Below are 19,381 nucleotides of genomic sequence, written 5' to 3'. Positions count from 1 at the left end.
CATGAGTTCTTCAACCACCATTGCAATGGATGGTCTGTCTTCCCAAGACTCCTCCTCTGGGTCCACTTCATTCATGTTCCGTTCAGTCTCCAGGTCTGAAAGGAAGGGGAAAGAGATGAGGACACACATGTAGTTAACCACACTGGGAGGGAGGATCTTCCCAAGACATGACAAGGCACATCCTGACAGCAGAGGACAGCCTGTAGTGGGTACACAGGAAGTAGGGAAGCCGTGATGTGAGACAGTCAGTTGTAAGGATGTGAAAACAGAGCAAGAAAGGCCTGATGGAGAGTGGGTACAAAGGCAGCCACCACAGCTCAGAGCTGCAAATAAAGATCCAGGAGAGAAAGAGGAAGAAAAGGGCAAGGAAGAGCACATCAAAGGATCTCACACACCCAGGGAGGCATTCACTGAACCTGGCTCCTTGCTTCCAAGCCTCCTTGTGCACATCCCCAGACAGCTGTGCTTCTCAAAGCATTGCCTGCTATTACTAACGATAAAATAAGAGCTCATTCTCATGTGGTTGTGCTGGATGTCCTCTGCCTTCCCACTTGCCAGTGAGGCTCCCACATGTCTACACTGCCCATGAGTGGCCCGGCCCTTGGGCTGGCTCCTCACCCCTCCATTTAGTACACTAATCCTTCCCTGCGGACCACGCCGACTCCAAGCCTGTTATATCTTGTCCCATTTATTCTTCAGTCTCCGTTTCCAGACAAGGTGGCTGTCCTGAGGTACAGACTCTGCATATGCACTTAGAGGTTCATTCAAACATTTAAAAATTCAGATCTTACACGTAAATCTCAGTGAAAAAGGGAAGATCCTGCCACATGTAGCCCTCCTTCCTAGGAGGTAACAAAGAAAGCAGGAATGGTAAGCAGCTGTCTCCCTACCCCCATTAAAGCCCTCACTGGCCACACAAAACCTGAGATTCAGGCCCTTCCCTCAAGTCTACAACTGGAAACAATCCTATTGTTTATCATCAAGTGAAAGGATAAACACAGGGTGAGCTATCCCAGAAGTAGAATATGACTCTGCAATAAAAAGAAGTCAGCTATTGCCCTGAATGCCTAGCTCACCTGGCTAGAGTCGTCAAGTCCAGCAAAGGCTGTGAGTTGGAACTAAGTACACAGCTTGTACAGGAGGGAATGGATTGATTTTTCTCACACACAATCCTTCTTCTTTCAAATCAGTAAAAAAGGAAAAAAATGAAGGCTATGACTCATACATACAGTTGACGATGAGTAAACCTCAACGAAATGATGTGAAGTGTGACAAATCAGATGAAAAATTGAAATATGTGCCATATAATTCCATATATATAAAATTCTAGAATAGGGAAACTAAACCTCTGTGATTGCATGAAGAATGAGATGTGGACAAAAAGGAAGGAACACTTGGGGGCTAATACATGTATCTGCATCACAATGATGATTCCTGAGTGGTTACAAATGTCAAAATGTGTCGAATCATTTGCTTTCACTACGTGCAGTTAATAGTAGGTCAGTTAAACAACCAGAAAATCTGTTAAAGAAATGGGACTGTACACTAAGTCAGCTGTACACTAAGTCAGAAAGTTAGTATTTTTCCTTAACAATATTATCCAAGAAAGAATATTATCCTCTCTTGTCAGTGAGGACAAAAAGTGCTCAACTTTGAAGAGTTTTCTCAGTTCCATCATATTTCTACATGACGTTTTATTCTTTTAGTCACTTGGTGAATATCTAGGTCATTTGTCTTCATTTTGTTTCCTATGAAAAATCAGGGAAATTTCTATTAAGATGGAGCGATATGTAAACACACTTCGCCTCTTGCAACAACTACAGAAAAAGTTACAACTAAACCATAAAATATGTCACACAGACTTGTCAGAGAATGGAGTGGTATTGACATCTGACAACCATTGACGTACAGAACCCATATTGTTCCAGAAGGTTAGGAGAGGCAGAGTGACAGACAAGAACGCAAAAGAGCAGAGATGTGGCATGGCGAGGACAGGTGGCAAAAAGAGTGGTCCCACATACCTGTGTGGAGCATAAAAATTGGGAGGGATACCTCAGGAATGAAGAATCCCATCCCCAGACCTGACCATACAGCCTACTGTTCCAGGCCAGGAAGGTACATCCCCATAACTTCTGGCTGTAAATATTAGCAGGGGTTGTGGTGGAAGAAGATACTGCCAGATTTTCAGGAGACTCCTCTAAAAGGCTCCCCACAGACTTAGGACTTCCCAGCCCCACCCACTCTGGGATCAGCACCAGGGCAACAGCTGGAAGGGCTCCAGTGGTATAAGTGTCTGGAAACAGGGCAAGTACCTGGAGACAGCTTCTTCCCCAACAAACCTCCAGAAGCCAAGTAGGAGCATAATCCCCTCTCTGAGCCCTCCCCTGGCACACAGCCAAAAAGTGGTAAAGCTGGTTGCCCTACCCTGGCAACTACCTAAGGCTCCGCCCCACACAATTGACATGTGCCTCTTCTACAACAGGCCACACAGCTCACACAGGGAGTCAAAGGAGCTCTACCTAATACACAGAAACAGACACAGGGAGGCTGCCAAATTCAGGACACAAAGAAACATGCCCCAAACCAAAGAACACAACAAAACCACAGGAAAAGAACTAAACGAAATGGAGACAGCCAACCTGTCAGATGCAGAGTTCAAAAACTGGGTATCAGGATGCTCAAAACTCATCAGTTACAGAAACAGAATAAAAAACACCCAGGAAGAAATGAAGGATACAACAAGTGAAATAAATAGAAATCAACAGGGAAAAAACACTGCAGGGGATGAAGCTGAGATTCACTTCAAGGATTTGGAACATAAGGAAGGATATAAAAAAATAAGCATTTAACCAAAGCAGTGTGAAGAAAAAAGGTTTTGAAAATATGAGGATAGAATAAATAGCCCCGGCACATATCCAAATGTACCAATATCTGAATCATAATGCTGCCAAAAGGGCAACAGGAAGACCAACAAATTGAACACTTACCTGAAAAAACAATGAAAGGAAACTTCCACAATATGGTGAAAGAAATAGACACAGAAGTCCAGGAAGCACAGGGGCACCCAAAAACGTGGACCCAAACAGGACAACACCAACACACATCACAATTAAAACACTAAAGTTTACAGATACAGAGAATCTTAAAGCAGCAAGAGAAAAGCAGAGAGTTAACTTACAAAGCAGTTCTCATAGGACTGTCAGATGATTTTTTACAAGAAACATTACAGGCAAGAAAGGACTGAGAAGTATTCAAAGTGATGAAAAGTAAGGTCCTACAACCTACTACACTCTAGCCATCAAAGCTATTATTTAAAATGAAAGTGCAGAGAAACTGCTTCCAGACAAGGTAAAGCTAAAGGAGTTCATCACAACCAAACCATTATTAAATGAAACGTGAAAAGGGCTTATTTAAGAAGTAGATCAAACCTATCAATATTAATATGAAACAAATTCACTGCTATCAACAACTGAATGTACAACCAAACTAAGCAAACAACCAGAACAGAAACAGAATCACAGATAATGAGATCATTCCAAGGGTTATCAGCTGGAGGAATAGGAGGGGAAGGAGAGTGATATATGCCAGAAAAGGTGTAGGGGTTAAGCAGCATAAATTTGTAGGTAAAAAACAGACAGCACGATGTCAACAACAGTACAGGAAATTGAGAAGCTAAGAAACTTACATGCATGACCCATGCACACAAACTAAGGCAGGCAGGAGACTGCTGGAGGTAAGGGGGCTGAAGGGTACAGGAAGACAAAGGAGAAAACATTGGGACAAGCATAATATCATAGTCAATAAAATATACTTAAAAACGACATGTAAAATTAAACTTATATGATCCTATTAGCCAATGTTACCAGAATAAATTTAACCTAAAAAAAAAAGGTGATGTTAGCCCCTTTTTACAGCATTCAAAACAATTAACTCAAACTGGGAAAAAGACATAAAGAAAGACAAAATTCTGAAAGTTGTAGATAAAATTGGGCAATAGTCCTTCAGATGTGATACCAAAAACGCAAGGAACAACAACATAAGTAAATTGGACCCCATCTACATTAAAAACAAGTGTGTTCCGCCTGACAGTGGCCAGAGGGGAGAGAAGAGGGAATTCCAGGGGGGAATGGGTAGGGATTACAGGAACAAGTTTGGAGGACACATGGACAAAAACTAGGGGTGGGGGGTAATGGGGGGAAGGGGGGACGGTTGGATGGGTGGGCTGGAATGGGACTAGGGGGGAGAAAAATGTACTTGAACAATGATTAAAATAAAAAAAACAAAAACAAAAACAAAAAACAAGTGTGTTCCAAATGATGCCACTGAGAAAGAGAAAAGAGTACCCAGAGGATGGGAGAAGTAGTTGCAAAGCACATACCTCAAAAAGGTCTTAGAGCAAAAATTAACAACAAAAGACTATAAGGAAATTTCAAGGTTGAATGATAAAGAACCAAACAACTCAACTACAAAATAAAAGTCAAAAGACTTGAACCAGACACTTCACCAAAGAGAATATACCAACGAGAAATAAGCACCTGCAAAGCTGGGTTGTGGTAAGACTGCACACTCATTAGAAAGGCTAAAATGAGAAAGTCTGAGGATGTTCAGTTCTGACAAGCACAGGGAGCAATGCAACACCCAGCACTTGGTGGTTGGAGTGAAAAATGAAGCAACTGCTTTGGAAAAACTTCAACAGATTCTGAAAGATAAATATACACCTATATATAAGTCAACCTTTCCAAACAGAAAGGACATCCATCTAGCGCTGGCTGGTGTACCTTATTGGATAGAGCATGGGCCTGTGAACCCAAGGGTCACTGTATCAATTCCCAGTCAGAGCACATGCCAGGGTTGCAGGGCAGGTCCCCAGCTGGGGACCATGTGAGAGGCAACCACACATTCATGTTTCTCTCCCTATCTTTCTCCCTCCCTTCCCCTCTTCTCTAAAAATAAATAAGTACAATTAAAACAAACAAAAAAATATAGGCACCCAGATGTGGAAACAATCCAAATGTGTGTCATCGAGTCAGTGGATGTTTCAAGTCACAAGGTGTTTCATCCATGAAGCAGAATATCACTCAGCAATACAAAGACTGTGCTTTGCCCTGGTTATGTGACTCAGGTGGTGGGAGTGTCACCGCAGGCACCAAAACGCTGCTGTTTTGATCCCCAATATAAGCCTGTATAGGAGGCAATAGATTGAAATTTCTGTCTCTCAAATCAGTGAAGATATCATCGGGTGATGACTTTAAAAAATGTATAGAAAATAAAGGGAACTATTCATACATAAGGATAATGTGGGTAAACTGCAAGAAATGATGCCAACGGTAAGAACTCAGATAATGTAAAAAAAAAAAAGAGGCCCCAGCTGCTGTGGCTCAGGGACTTGACAGCTGGCCTATGAATCAAAGGTTTTCAAGTTTGATTCCCACTCAGGGCACATGCCTAGGTTGCGGGGCAGGTTCCCTGTAGGGGGCAGGTGAGAAACAACCACACATTGATGTTGCTCTCCCTCTCTCTCCCCCTTTCCCTCTCTCTACAAATAAATAAATAAAATCTTTAAAAAAAGGTTTCCTACAATATGGTTACATAGATACAAAATTCTAGAACAGTGTGCTACACCAGAATGGTTGTGTGGGATGGAGGGGGGAACAAAAGAAAACTATGTGGGCTAAGGGACATGTCTGCATCTGTCCACCTTTTTTATTTGTGTCATCATGAGGTGACAGGCACGTGGTGAGTAACACAGGGAAGCTGTCCCCTTACCCAGTGAGATCAAGTTCCAGTAGATCTCCATCATCACATCCCTGTACAGGTCCTTCTGCTCAGGCTTCAACTGCTGCCACTCCTCCTGGGTGAAGTCCACAATCACATCCCTGAATGCCACCGACCCCTGTGAAAGGAAGCACACATAATTCATGGCAGGGCCTTCCTCACAGCATTCAAGATACATGGCCAGAAGGGCTGAGAGATTAAGGAAGACACACAGGATGCATCTGATTGGTGTCAACAATGTGCAGAGCTATGAAGGGCCTGACCACTCACAGTCCTTGGTGCCTAAGTACACTGGAAGGGCAAATATTTATGCCCAGCCCTCATCAGATGGTGCAGTTGGTTGGAATAATGTCCTAGACACCAAATAATTGCAGGTTCTGTACCAGGTTGTGGCGCATGTGGGGGACACTAGTTGAAATTTCTCTCTCACATCTGTGTCTCTTTCCCTGCCTTTCTCTGCATACAACTCAAAGAACATATCCTCTAGAGATGACAAAAAAAAAAATACACTTGCCTCCAGACATGTATATATACAAATTACTGATTTCAGAGAAAGAGATGTTGTTCTAATTCTTGATGATTTCACTGGTTGCTTCTTGAAAGTGCCCTGACCGGGGATCAAACCCAACCTTGGCATATCAAAACAATTCTCTAACCAACTGAGCCACATCTGTACATTTTTTATTGTCAAGTTTCTTTCCAAAGAAGGAAATTTAGCCAAAAATACAACAAATTTCCATCCACTAAAACATCATGACAACAGCCAGGGGCATTCACTGGTCCGAAGCATCAGGCGTCCTCCTCCCATCCCCCACTCCATTCTCCTGGGCATGTAGTGACCCCCTGCATACTTCTGAAGGTCCCTCATCCAGCACTGCCCACCCCCCCCCCCCCCCCCCCGTGAGGACTCTATGACACTTCACTGAATATGTTTAAGTGGCCATATCCCAGGTCCCTACAGGTGTCTCCTGAGATCCCTCAGGGTAGGACAGCTCACTCCTGAGCCATCCTGTCCCCTGCGGTTCAAAAACACCAGGGTTAGCCCTGACTGGTGGAGTTCAGGGGATTCAGCTTGCAGATCAAAGGGTTGAGGTTTGATGCCCAGTCAGGGCACATGCCTCAGTTGCAGACCAGGTCCCCATCAGGGGGAGAGCAAGAGGCAACCATACACTGATGTTTCTCTCCCTCTCTTTCTCCTTCCCTTCCCCTCTCTCTAAAAATAAATAAAAATCTAAAAAAAAGAAAAAAAGGAAGGAAGGAAAGAAGGAATGGAGGGAGGGAGGGAGGGAAGAAGGGAGGGAACCACCAGGGTCAGGATAGTACTCTCTCAACTAAGGGTGGACTAAACCCCACGAGACAAGGAGGCCTGTCGCCTGATGAGGTTTGGGGGGAGGGTGGGTAAAGGGTCATCCCTGCTCAGAAGCATGACGCTAAGGACCAAGGAGCCAGAGGATGACACGACTTACCAGGGACCCCTTGGTCCGAAGCTGGGTGGACATCCTTCCAGCTCCTATGGTGACCTGGGAACAGGCAGACTGTTCACAGAGAGAGAGAAAAAGGCACAGAAAGAGATCAGGTGGATGTGTGATTCACAATGCAGACATGACAAACAGACATACTAGGAGACAGGCAGACAAGAACAGGCATACACGGTAACAGTGAATGCATGCAGGGGGCCTAGGCATCCAAGGTCTTTCACTCACATCCCTGATTTACCTGATATCCTGCATTGTTGGGGCTATTTTCATTCACCCCATTTCACAGATCAGAAAACTAAGGCACAAAAAGATAAGTCAGGAACTCAAGAATATTAAGGTGGGATTTGTGTTGAGCTGAGCAAGTAAGGGTCCATGTGCTTGGTGGACATGTCATAACCACACACATATATTCCCCCAACATACAGGCATGCCCACACAGCCAGTCCCAAGCCTGGAGGGAAGAACAGGACTTTCTGGCCCCTACCCGCTGGGTCTGCCTTACCAAGGAGGTACAGTGGGCCCAGGGCTGCTGACGGCAGTAAAAGCCCTTGAAAATAGCATTATTTCAGCACTGGCTAGTGTGGTGCAGTAGACTGAGTGCCACCCTACCAACCAAAGGGTCCCCAGTTTGATTTCCAGACTAGGGGACGTGCCAGGATTGCAGGCCAGGTGCCAAGTAGGGAGAGCCTGAGAGGCAACCACACACTGGGGTTTCTCTCCCTTTCTTTTTACTTCCCTTATCCTCCCTCTAAAAATAAACATATAACATTTTTAAATAAAAAAAGAATATATCATCATTTCTTAAATGGAAATCTAATGCAGCCTGGACTGTTTTTGTCCTTACAGCAATACAATCACTACTCCAAGTTTACTTTATTTAAAAGAAGGCCATGAAGGCACAGTGGTCCTGGAAATACCATGTACACGGGCTGGTGATCCCTGAACCCAGACTGGCCCTAGATATGGGGCTGCAGAGCCAGGGGTGGCTGCTGCTCCAGTTCCTCCCCCTCCTCCTGGGTCCAAGCTTTCTGCCATTTCCTGCCATCCATTGTTCTTAGGAGAAACAAAGATTTCCCACTGTGGGGTGTTTAGTATGGGTGTTTGGGTACCTGGATGCCTGGGTGGGGAGTTGGGTAATTCACATAACAGTCTCTGACCCTGTTTCCCATTTTGCACATGATGAGGGTCCCTATCTCAGAGTAACTGTGAGGCCTGTAAAATGCCCAGAAAGGTACCCCGAGCACGCAACACACCCTCCCTGAACAAAGTCCACCCTGGTCAGCATTAGGTAGGGTCTCTGACCCTGTTCACCCCAAACCTGGCTACCACACAGGCCCTGCCCTGGGAGCTTGACGGCGGGAAGGGGATGGGATCGGGCGACAGCAGGCAGGCAGGTCCGCCAGGTCTGCCTGTCCAGGAGGGTCGTGGTCTCCACGGTCTCGGGAAGGCACCCCCGACGCATTCACTCACAAATGTCCGCAACGCCCAGAAACACAGACGCAGATGCACACAAACAGGGGAAGACTCGGACAGGACAGACGCACCCCCACACGCACACAGACACACTCACACCCAGACACACAGGCGCACGGGAAGACACATCGGGATGGTGCCTTCACAGAGACACCGCGGACTGAAATTAAGGCAGACACGCACACACAGGAACAAAGAAGGACCCCGGAGAGACAAAGACCGGCAGCCGACACACACACACACACAAGAGCAAAGGCAAAACACAGGTGACCTCGCGCACACACCTGGTGACACACACCCGGTGACAAACACGGACACACAGACCGCCCGGAGATCTCAGCCCCACACATACACACACTCACAGACACAGGCATTACCTTCACACGTGCCACCACACCCAGAGCCGTGCTCAGTCTCCTAAATCCCTTGCCCAGTCCGAACTCAAACTCACCACGCGGTTACCTCCCAAAAGAGAACGGCCGCGGCTGGGCACCCCGACCGCACTGCGCCTGCGCTGACTGGCCTACTACATTTCCCAAACCGCCGTGCGCCACCATCCAGTCCTCTCTTTCTGGCTCCCCTCAGAGGGAGCTGTGCGAAGGGGCCGCGAGTTCCAGTGGCGGACGCGAGGCTCCTTATCCCAGCAGGCCCCGCGGCCCGACTTCAGGGAGACAGAATTAGTAGGGGACCTGGGGTGCAGGGCGAAGTAAGCGCAGTGTATTAGGGACCCGGAGGGAACTACAGAGAAGGACCGGACCCCTGGAGGAGTGGAGGAACAGTGACTGTGGGAGGAGAGCCAGACAGGGGTTCAGAGAGGTATGCGGTGCGGGGGGGCGGGGGGACCGAGAGCGCAGTAACCTGGAGTGGAAATAGACACGGGAAATTGCGGAAAAGGCGGGGAGTGGGTGGAGGCCGGTAAGACGCTCTAGCCTGCCCACCCCAGCACCCAGAAGTTCTCTCTGGCCTTGGGCCAGCTTGGGCGTGCTGACTTGCAGAAAATATGTAAGAGTGCAGGGACGCCAGGTTCAAATGATCTTTTTTTTTTTTAAGATTTTATTTATTTATTTTCAGCGTGGAAAGAGAGGGAGATAGAGAGAGAGAAACATCAATGTGCGGTTGCTGGGGGTTATAGCCGGCAACCCAGGCATGTACCCTCGCTGGGAATCGAACCTGCGAAACTTTGGTTCGCAGCCCGCACTCAATCCACTGAGCTACGCCAGCCAGAGGGGTTCAAATTATCTTAAACATAAAGTAAATATCGGCTATTTGCCTTATGTGCCAGCTCCCTTTCAGCGCGTTACTGTTACAGAAGCAACGTGGGGGTTCTGCTACCCATCGCCCCCGATCAGAAAGCCCTAGAGACAAAGGCTGATGAGAAAGAGGTTTTTCACTCAAATGCAGGGCTGAGGAGAATGGCAGATATTGTCTCAAAACCCATCCCGCACAAAAAATCGAGAAAACCCCAGCTGTCTTCAACCCAACCAGAACAGAAGGCCCAGTCCAGAGCTCCTGCTTCAAACTACCATCTTGTGGGAACCGCAGCTGCCGCTGAGCAGTCACTCACCCAGACAGCTCAGCTTGTCCGTGGATGTGTCTGCTTTCATGCCTCGTCCCAGAACCTGCAGCCTCTGACGTTAGCCAGGTCTCTTCCAGGGCCACAAAGTCCCACCAACTGGTAGGGTAGAACCATAGCCAGGTGGGGAAGAGACCAAACCCAGCCTGTGAACCAAAGGGTCAGTGGTATGATTCACAGTCTAGGGCACGTGCTTGGGTTGGAGGCCAGCTCCACAGTAGGGGGCACGTGAGAGGCAAGCACACGTTGTTTCTCTCCCTCTGTTCCTCTCTACCTTCTCTAAATATAAATAAAATTTAGGAAAAAAAAAGAAACAAACTTGGGGCAAAGGAATACCCATATAAAAATTCACTGCATGGGGAATGTTTACTGGGTAAATGAGCATCCATGATAAAGGAGATGAGAAATAACTCCTCCTCCTGCTATTGCTGGTCGGAATATGTGTGAGGTGGGGAAATGGACAAATGTTACTTCTTCCTAGTATTTCTCCATTATCATGCAACACCAGCAAACCCCAGGGAACCTGTTCTGCTAGTGGATATCAGACATGGTGTGACCATTCCCCAGCCAGGAATCCAGGGGTCCGAAGAGTATGTGGCTTGCAACCTGATGCTGGGTTCTTGTGGGGTATTTGTGCTCCCCCCTCCAATGGTTGACACTCATTGTACGTGACAACCAGTAACTCTCTCTTTTGCTCCTGACAACCATTTTAAATGATGTTGGTGGCTCTGGATGGTGTGCTTCAGTGGACTGGAAGCCAACCTGTGAACTGAAAGGTTGCTCATTTGATTCCCAATAAAGGCACATGCCTGAGTTTCCTGCCTTCTCACACATCAATATTTCCCTCTTTGTACTTTTCCCTCCTGTTCTCTCTTTCTGAAAATAAAATTTTAGAAAAAAATGATGCAGATTTGATTTCCTGGAGTTTGAGGTGTTATGGATGAGACAAGACAAATTCAGATAGACTACCATATCCTGTGGCAGAAAAGGAACTGCACAGCTTCTCTCTTCAGGGAGAGCACCTTGGAGCACCTCAGCCACTCTCTCAAGAGGAGAGCGCCTCCACCCTTGCCTTCACAGGATTTTATTGGGTTCAATTTCCACAGGAATACAGGATGTATACATAAAGCTCATCAATCATTATCAGGCAGAAATGACTAAACAATAGATAACATTCAAAGAAATATGAAGGCTTATTCTGAGTCAGACTGAGATAGTTAAAGGGCCATAAAACTTTGGGGAACAAACTCATTTCCTGCTTGCACCCTTATCATTAAAATTGAGGGTATTAGCAAAGTAGGTTTCATAGGGTTTTATCTATTCCTTCTTAGGCCTGATTCTCTAGAAAACCCACCCTTTCCAGCACAGGGCCACACCCACCTCCAGCAAAGTTTCAGGCTTCAGTCAGGCAGGGGAAATAAGGCAGCCAAGAGATTAGGAGACTTCTTGCAGACAGAATGAGGACTCAGGCTAAGTCAAAGCTGAGGGTTGAGGGTCCATCACCCCCTTTTCCTATAGCCCCCCAAGTCCTTCCCTGAGAGCCCCTTTGTGACCATGACTGTCTTAGGTCATCCCTCCTTTGAGGAATCATACCTGTCATTGGCTAACCAGTCATCAACCCTGGGAGATGCAGGATGGATGCAATCCCCCAGCTGGCCCCTCCTGCTCCTGCCCTTGCCTTCTCCCTGTGGTCCAGTCTGGCTATTTGTATCATTAACATGTACAAACATATTTAGCCTGTGCAACCAAGCTACTTTCCTGATGTGGGTGTGATAGAAACAGGGGAGCACACAGGAGAGGAAAATGGGGAAATTGGACTGAGAGATCCTCAGCCTGAGGCCCTTTTAACCATAAACTGCAAAGGCAAGTCCAAAAGCATTCACTGAATGTCTCAGTGACCGCAAAAATGCCAACTGCAGCTGCCTTAGGTGGTGAATAATGACTTCTTTTCCTTTCATTCTTTTTCCTTCCTCACTGGAAGACATGTACTTGATTTTAGAGAGGGAGCAACCAAGAGAGAGAAATAGATGTGAGAGAAAAATCCATTTGTTGTGATCCACAAGGTTTTGGTGCAAGGGACCATACTCCATCTAAGGGAGCCACCTGGCCAGGGCTGACCAGGCTCACAACCCAGACATGTGCCCTGACCAAGAATTGAACTGGAAATCTTTCAGTTTGCTGGCTGATGTTCCATCCACTGAACCACACCAGCCAGGGCAATGAGAGTCTATATTTTCCCAAAGAGTTAAATAAAGAGTGATGCTTGTAAATGTAAAATATTACAATGATTCAACAAGGACAACTTACTACAGTGTAAATAAACTGAGTGAGCTGAATCAAGTTCATCTCTTGTGTGGGTGCAGCCCATGGTGTGCCCTGTTGAGTCACCCACGATCATGGAATCCTGTTGTGTTTAAGACTCAGTCAGGAGACCACACTATGGGCAGGAGATCTGTTCTTCCTTCCCGTGGGACATCAGCAGTGGCCCAAATGTGGCTGTTTCACCAAGACTCCTGTAAGGATCACCTCACAAGTACAAGAGTCTGCTTCACTTTTTAAAATTTTATTTGAGAAAGTGACACATTGATATTTTGTCCCACTCATCAAAGGACTCATTGTTTTTTTCTTGTAGGCCCCTGACCAGTGATAGAACCTGCAACCTTGGCATACACAAGCAATGCTTCACTAACTGAGCCACCAGCAGGGCCCCACTTTCAGGCTGGGTGGGTAACCAGTGTGCTCTGTCTGTCCCATGGAGCACTTCAGTAGATTAGCAACTGTACAGAAGTGGGAGACAGTCTAAGTATTGATCACCACCAGGTCGTACCCTTTGGTGATGAGCAGAGCACTAGGCTACAGCACCATCAGCAGCCATTCACAGAATCATCTCAAATACCAACCTGCACAAAATAGTTCCTTGTTTCCCATTGATTAATAAAAGCTTTATGGATTGCTTTATTGTTCATAGAGCATCATTTTTATATTACTTGCTATTTATTATTGGTAATAGGTCACCTTTAACATCAGTAATGAAATATTAAGTAAAACATGATCTAGACTGTGGGTGAGGCATAGATTAGGTAATGCCTCTGCCTGACTAAAGGCACTTTATTTTCTCAGGATGCTGTCATATGAGAGGATTTTTCTCCTGTAACTTAAATGGCCCTCTGGGGAGGGGGCAAAATGTTGGGTTTCAGCAGAACAGGCATTTTCTCCATCTCTCCTACTGAAGGTCTGGGCACCGACAATTGGTCTCACCATTCCCAAGCCAGGAATGTCGGGCTCGGAGGGACAGGTGGACACAGACCTTGGGCAGGCTTGCTGGGTTCTGTAGGGAACCACTCCACTAGATGTGCAAATGGGGCCCAGCAACCACACGGAAAACCAGTCGGGGGTGAGTCAACATACAAGACCACACCCATGAAGAAGTTCTCCCATGGAAAATCAGGCCTGCATTATACCTAGGCTGTTTTGTGACTTCTTCTTGCTAAAATGCTCACCCTGATTTCAGACAGCATGCCCTTGCTGCATATCTTTAAAGTAACTTCCTGGAGTCTGTGCAAATTCTCCCAAGGATTAATGTGTAACCAGACCTGTTACTCTATCATTCCCTTGCACTTGCAACATTTTCCAATGACTGAATTTACAAGTTTGGGTCCTAGCAGCCCTTGGGTACCCCATTGTCTTAATCCTTATTTGTTCTTTATGATATATACACACACACACACATATATACACATGTGTATATGTACACACACACGTATATATGATTTTCTTAAGATCGCATTAAAAAACAGCAAATAGCAGGTTTGACAGGCTTGAGAACTTTGATTCAATTCAAAAACAAAAAAAAGGGGAGGTGTTGGAAACTGCCCTACCTGGTTTCAGGAGCTGTAACCCCCAGCACCTCCGACCCCTCCTTCATGGCTAAGGTTGAATGACCTACGTTTGGACCATAAACCACTAAGAGGACAAAGCTTCTCTCTCTGGCAGGAGCACTGCTTGTACTCCTTTTTCCATTACTGATCCCCAATGCTTGATCAGTTAACCAATGATGGTTAAGATTCCCCAAGGGGGGAATGACCTGACAGGCATAATCACGTGGAGGCCCAAGGGAAGGACTTGGGAGACTACAGCAAAGGCAGGTAATGGACCCTCGCCCCTTGGCTTTGGACAAAGCCTAAGTCCTCATTGTGTCTTCAAATAGTCTCCTAAACTCTTGGCTGCCTTGCTTCTTCTCCCTGACTTAATCCTGAAACAAACACAGAGGGCCATGAAGCCCTCTGCTGGAAAGGGTAGGTTTCCCCAGATGATCAGGCCAGAGAAAGAACACATAAACTCCTGTGAAACCTGCTTTGCTAAGAATGACCTTACTTAAATGATAAAGACCCAAGCAGGAAATTAGTTTGTTTTCTCAAGTTTTGTAGCCCTTGAGCTAATAGATCCTGACTCAGAATAAGGCCTCATAATTCTTTGTATGCAATCTACTGTTTGATCCTTACTGCATGACAATGATTAATGAACCTTACCTGTATTCCTGTACAAACTGAAACCCAATAAAGACCCGTGAAGGAATGGATCTGTGCACTCTCCTCTTGAGAGTTGCCAGGCCCTTCCGAGGCACCCTCCCCTTGAGAGGGTAGCCCTGCTGTCCCTTTTCCTCCACAGGACACAGTAGTCCATGGGAATGTCTCATTTCATCCATGATGCGGACACTGTGCGCCAGTGTGTGCATCAGGGTTCCTGGGGTTTTGGTGGGGTATTTGGATCCCCTCCCTTAAAGTGTTCACACTCATTTTGATAGGACAACCTGTACGTGTACCTTTTGCACATGATTGTTTAAAATGACATTGGTCTCCCTTAATGTAAAGTTCTATTTTTAAAAACTTACACAGCCCTATGAGAAACTATGGCATCTCTTGCAATTATTGCTAGTTCCCATGCTGAAAAAAAAATTTCCTTGCCCTGATAAAATACCTGGCACCTTCCACTGTTGGAAGGATACTGGGGCATGGGTATGGGGTGAATGAGGACAGCCACACATGTGATAACCTGACCCTTACACAAGATCCAGGTATGTGTCACAAAGTGACAATGACACCATGGAGCCTACCTCCACATCTTCCTTTCTCCCCTCCACTCTGCTATACAGGAGACAGAGACCAGACACTGAATGTGTTATCCAGGCTCCTACAAGTTTACTTGATCTGGGTCTGGAGCCACAGGACCCCTGGCCACATTCCAGATACGAGACCTCTAAGGGGGCTAGCTTTGCACCTGGTCCTGTGGATGCTGGGGAATCAAGGGTGAGAACATCTTGGTGTGTCCTCAACACCCATATTTCTAAGACAGGTCTGATCAGGACTTCTCTTGCTTCCTACCTGTGGGCTCCAATATCAAGTCTGGCACTGGCCCATGAGCTCAGGACCTAGCAGTCGGTGTGAATTCGAAAACCCCCCGATCCCCTGCTTTGTGCCACATGAGGTAGAAATTCCTGCTGAAGGTTTTCCTCCACTTGCCACTCCAGTAGGGCTTGTCTCCCACAGAAACCACTTGGTGGGGAGCAAAAAGTTCCAGATGAAGGTTTTGCCGCAATTCTCCAAGGTGGGGCTAGTCAGATGATTTTGTAGAGATAAGCATGTCATGAAGTCCTTCTGGCAGATGGAGCACTGGCAGGGGACTCCCCTGTATGCACTGGTCTGTGCTTCCTGAACAGGGAGTTCTTGCTCAAGTCTGTACTAGCCTAACATGTATGCCTTCTCCTGAGGGTACATTGCTTTTTCCCTAGGTTTTTAAGAAAAATCACTTACTTTTAGAAAGAGGAAGGAAGAAAGAGAGGGAAGGAAACGGCAATGTGTGGTTGCTTCTGGAGCATCCCCCTACTGTGGACCTGGCCTAAACCTAGGCATGTGCCCTGACTGGGAATTGGAGCAGAGACCCTATGATTCACAGTCCAGCACTCAGTCCACAAAGCCACACCAGCCCGGGATGAAATATGCATTCTTTGATGTTCAGTGAAGTTCCTGTTCTGGCTACAAGCTTTGCCACAATCCCTGCATATGTACGGCTTTTACCTAGTGTGCATCTCGTGATGCTCGATGAGGCACCTATTCTCTCTGAAGGCCTGGCTGGAATCCATGCCCACATACGGTGTTTGTCCAGTGTGTGTCCTCTGATGCTCAAAGAGGCTCTTCTTCACTCTAAATGACTTGCCGCACTCCCCACACAGGTATGGCTTCTCCCCTGTGTGTGTCCTTTGGTGCACAAGGAGTCTGGATTTCTGACTGAAGGCCTTCCCACAGTCACCACACACATATGGCTTCTCTCCAGTGTGGGTCCTCTGATGAACAGTGAAGCCAGATTTCTGGCTGAAGGCCTTGCCACAGTCCCCACAGGAGTGCAGCTTCTCCCCTGTGTGCATCCTCTGATGCAGGATGAGCTGACTTTTCGTGCTGAAGGCCTTTCCACACTCACTGCACACAAACGGCTTCTCCCCTGTGTGCGACCTCTGATGCACAATGAGCATCCATTTCTGGCTGAAGGCTTTGCCACAGTCCCCACATGTGTGCAGCTTCTCCCCCATGTACATCCTCTTATGCTCCATGAGGCGCCTATTGACTCTGAAAGCCTTGCCGCACTCCCCACACACATAAGGCTTCTCCCCTGTGTGGGTCCTCTGATGCACAATGAGACTCCATTTGTGGATGAAGGCTTTGTCACATTCTCCACATGAATGCAGCTTCTCCCCAGTGTGTGTCTTCTCATGGAGGACGAGGTACCTTTTGTTGCTGAAGGCCTTGCCACACTTCCTGCAAATGTATGGCTTTTCCCCAGTGTGTGTCCTGTGATGATCAATGAGGTGCCTATACTCTCTGAAGGCCCTGCCACAGTCACTGCACACATAAGGCTTCTCCCCTGTATGCATCCTCTCATGCTCGATGAGGCGCCTCTTCTCTCTAAAGGCTTTCCCACAGACCCCACACACATAAGGCTTCTCCCCTGTGTGTGTCCTTTGATGTACAATGAGATTCCACTTGTGCATGAAGGCTTTGCCACAGTCCCTGCACAAGTGTACCTTCTCCCCGGTGTGTGTTTTCTCATGAAGGACGAGATACCTTTTCTTGCTAAAGGCCTTGTCACAGTACCCACATGTGTATGGCTTCTCCCCGGTGTGTATCCTCTCATGCTGAATAAGGATCCAATTGTCTCTGAAGGTCTTGCCACAGTCCTTGCACACATGTGGCTTCTCGCCAGTGTGTGTTCTTTGGTGTAGGGTGACATAACCCTTCTTGCTGAAGGATTTGCCACAGTCCTTGTACACATAAGGTTTCTCCCCAGTGTGCGTCTTGTGATGCATGTAGAAGCTCGATTTATGGCTGAAGGCTTTGCCACAGTCCCCGCACATGTACAGCTTCTCCCCAGTATGTATCCTCTGATGCTCAATGAGGCGCCTATTCTCTCTGAAGGCCTTGCCACAATCCCCACACAAGTAAGGCTTTTCCCTGATGTGCATCCTCTGATGTACATTGAGGGCATATTTATGGCTGAAAGCTTTTCCGCAGTCCCCGCACACATATGGCTTCTCCCCAGTGTGTGTTCTCTTATGTAGGATGATGTTTCCCTTCTGGCTGAAGGACTTGCCACAGTCCACACACATGTAAGGTTTCTCCCCAGTGTGCGTCCTCTGGTGTAGAATGATCTTATCCTTTCGGCTGAAGGCCTTACCACAGTCCCCACACACATACCGCTTCTCTAAGGAATGGTTTTGTTGGTGCTTCCACAGGGATGACTTTGAACTGAAAGTCTTGCTACAGTGTCTGCACTTATATGTCTTCTTCTCTGCACAAAGCTGGGAGGGAAGACTGGGGCTTGAAGTACCTGAGTTCTTCCCACAGATGCTGAAACAGTGCATCCCTCGCCTTCTCGGTCCTTCCAGTCTTGGTGGGGCTGGCATATGGCTCTGGTGGATGAACGTCTTAAATTCACAACACTCAGGAGCTAACACTTGGGACATGTCCAAAGGCCCTACACAGGCCCCTGTGTTTCTGTGTTGCTGCCCCACCCTGTCACCCTGTATTCCCACTTTTTCACAGGAGTAACCCTGGGCACCATTCTTCATGAGTTCTTCAACCACCATTGCAATGGATGGTCTGTCTTCCCAAGACTCCTCCTCTGGGTCCACTTCATTCATGTTCCGTTCAGTCTCCAGGTCTGAAAGGAAGGGGAAAGAGATGAGGACACACATGTAGTTAACCACACTGGGAGAGAGGATCTTCCCAAGACATGACAAGGCACATCCTGACAGCAGAGGACAGCCTGTAGTGGGTACACAGGAAGTAGGGAAGCCGTGATGTGAGACAGTCAGTTGTAAGGATGTGAAAACAGAGCAAGAAAGGCCTGATGGAGAGTGGGTACAAAGGCAGCCACCACAGCTCAGAGCTGCAAATAAAGATCCAGGAGAGAAAGAGGAAGAAAAGGGCAAGGAATAGCACATCAAAGGATCTCACACACCGAGGGAGGCATTCACTGAACCTGGCTCCTTGCTTCCAAGCCTCCTTGTGCACACCCCCAGACAGCTGTGCTTCTCAAAGCATTGCCTGCTATTACTAACGATAAAATAAGAGCTCATTCTCATGTGGTTGTGCTGGATGTCCTCTGCCTTCCCACTTGCCAGTGAGGCTCCCACATGTTTACACTGCCCATGAGTGGCCCGGCCCTTGGGCTGGCTCCTCACCCCTCCACTTAGTACACTAATCCTTCCCTGCGGACCACGCCGACTCCAAGCCTGTTATATCTTGTCCCATTTATTCTTCAGTCTCCGTTTCCAGACAAGGTGGCTGTCCTGAGGTACAGACTCTGCATATGCACTTAAGAGGTTCATTCAAACATTTAAAAACTCAGATCTTACACGTAAATCTCAGTGTAAAAGGGAAGATCCTGCCACATGTAGCCCTCCTTCCCAGGAGGTAACAAAGAAAGCAGGATGATAAGCAGCTGTCTCCCTACCCATATTAAAGCCCTTACTGGCCACACAAAACCTGAGATTCAGAGCCTTCCCTCGAGTCTACAAGCTGAAACAATC

The 19,381-nt window shown here is 47.0% G+C and overlaps 4 protein-coding genes across 4 annotated transcripts in view; all 4 read right to left on the bottom strand.

Moving 5' to 3' along the window:
• LOC114510883 (zinc finger protein 420-like) overlaps nt 1-19,381 on the bottom strand; it is a 297,564-nt gene that overhangs the window by 227,879 nt on the left and 50,304 nt on the right. The window lies entirely within an intron of this gene.
• LOC118497790 (zinc finger protein OZF-like) overlaps nt 1-19,381 on the bottom strand; it is a 139,314-nt gene that overhangs the window by 69,640 nt on the left and 50,293 nt on the right. The window lies entirely within an intron of this gene.
• LOC118497792 (zinc finger protein OZF-like) overlaps nt 1-19,381 on the bottom strand; it is a 169,689-nt gene that overhangs the window by 100,018 nt on the left and 50,290 nt on the right. The gene's annotated exons all lie outside the window — the stretch shown is intronic.
• LOC114510999 (zinc finger protein 420-like) overlaps nt 12,918-19,381 on the bottom strand; it is a 35,683-nt gene continuing 29,219 nt past the window's right edge. Inside the window, exon 5 of the mRNA XM_036013403.1 lies at nt 12,918-18,510. Coding sequence (XP_035869296.1) covers nt 16,370-18,510 — 2,141 coding nt within the window. The 3' untranslated portion in view covers nt 12,918-16,369. The remainder of the gene's footprint in view (nt 18,511-19,381) is intronic.

Source organism: Phyllostomus discolor, chromosome 12 (genome assembly GCF_004126475.2).
Source record: "Phyllostomus discolor isolate MPI-MPIP mPhyDis1 chromosome 12, mPhyDis1.pri.v3, whole genome shotgun sequence".
NCBI lineage: Eukaryota > Metazoa > Chordata > Mammalia > Chiroptera > Phyllostomidae > Phyllostomus > Phyllostomus discolor.
The sequence above is the reverse complement of the archived record's forward strand: the minus strand, read 5'-3'. Positions and strand labels throughout refer to the sequence as shown.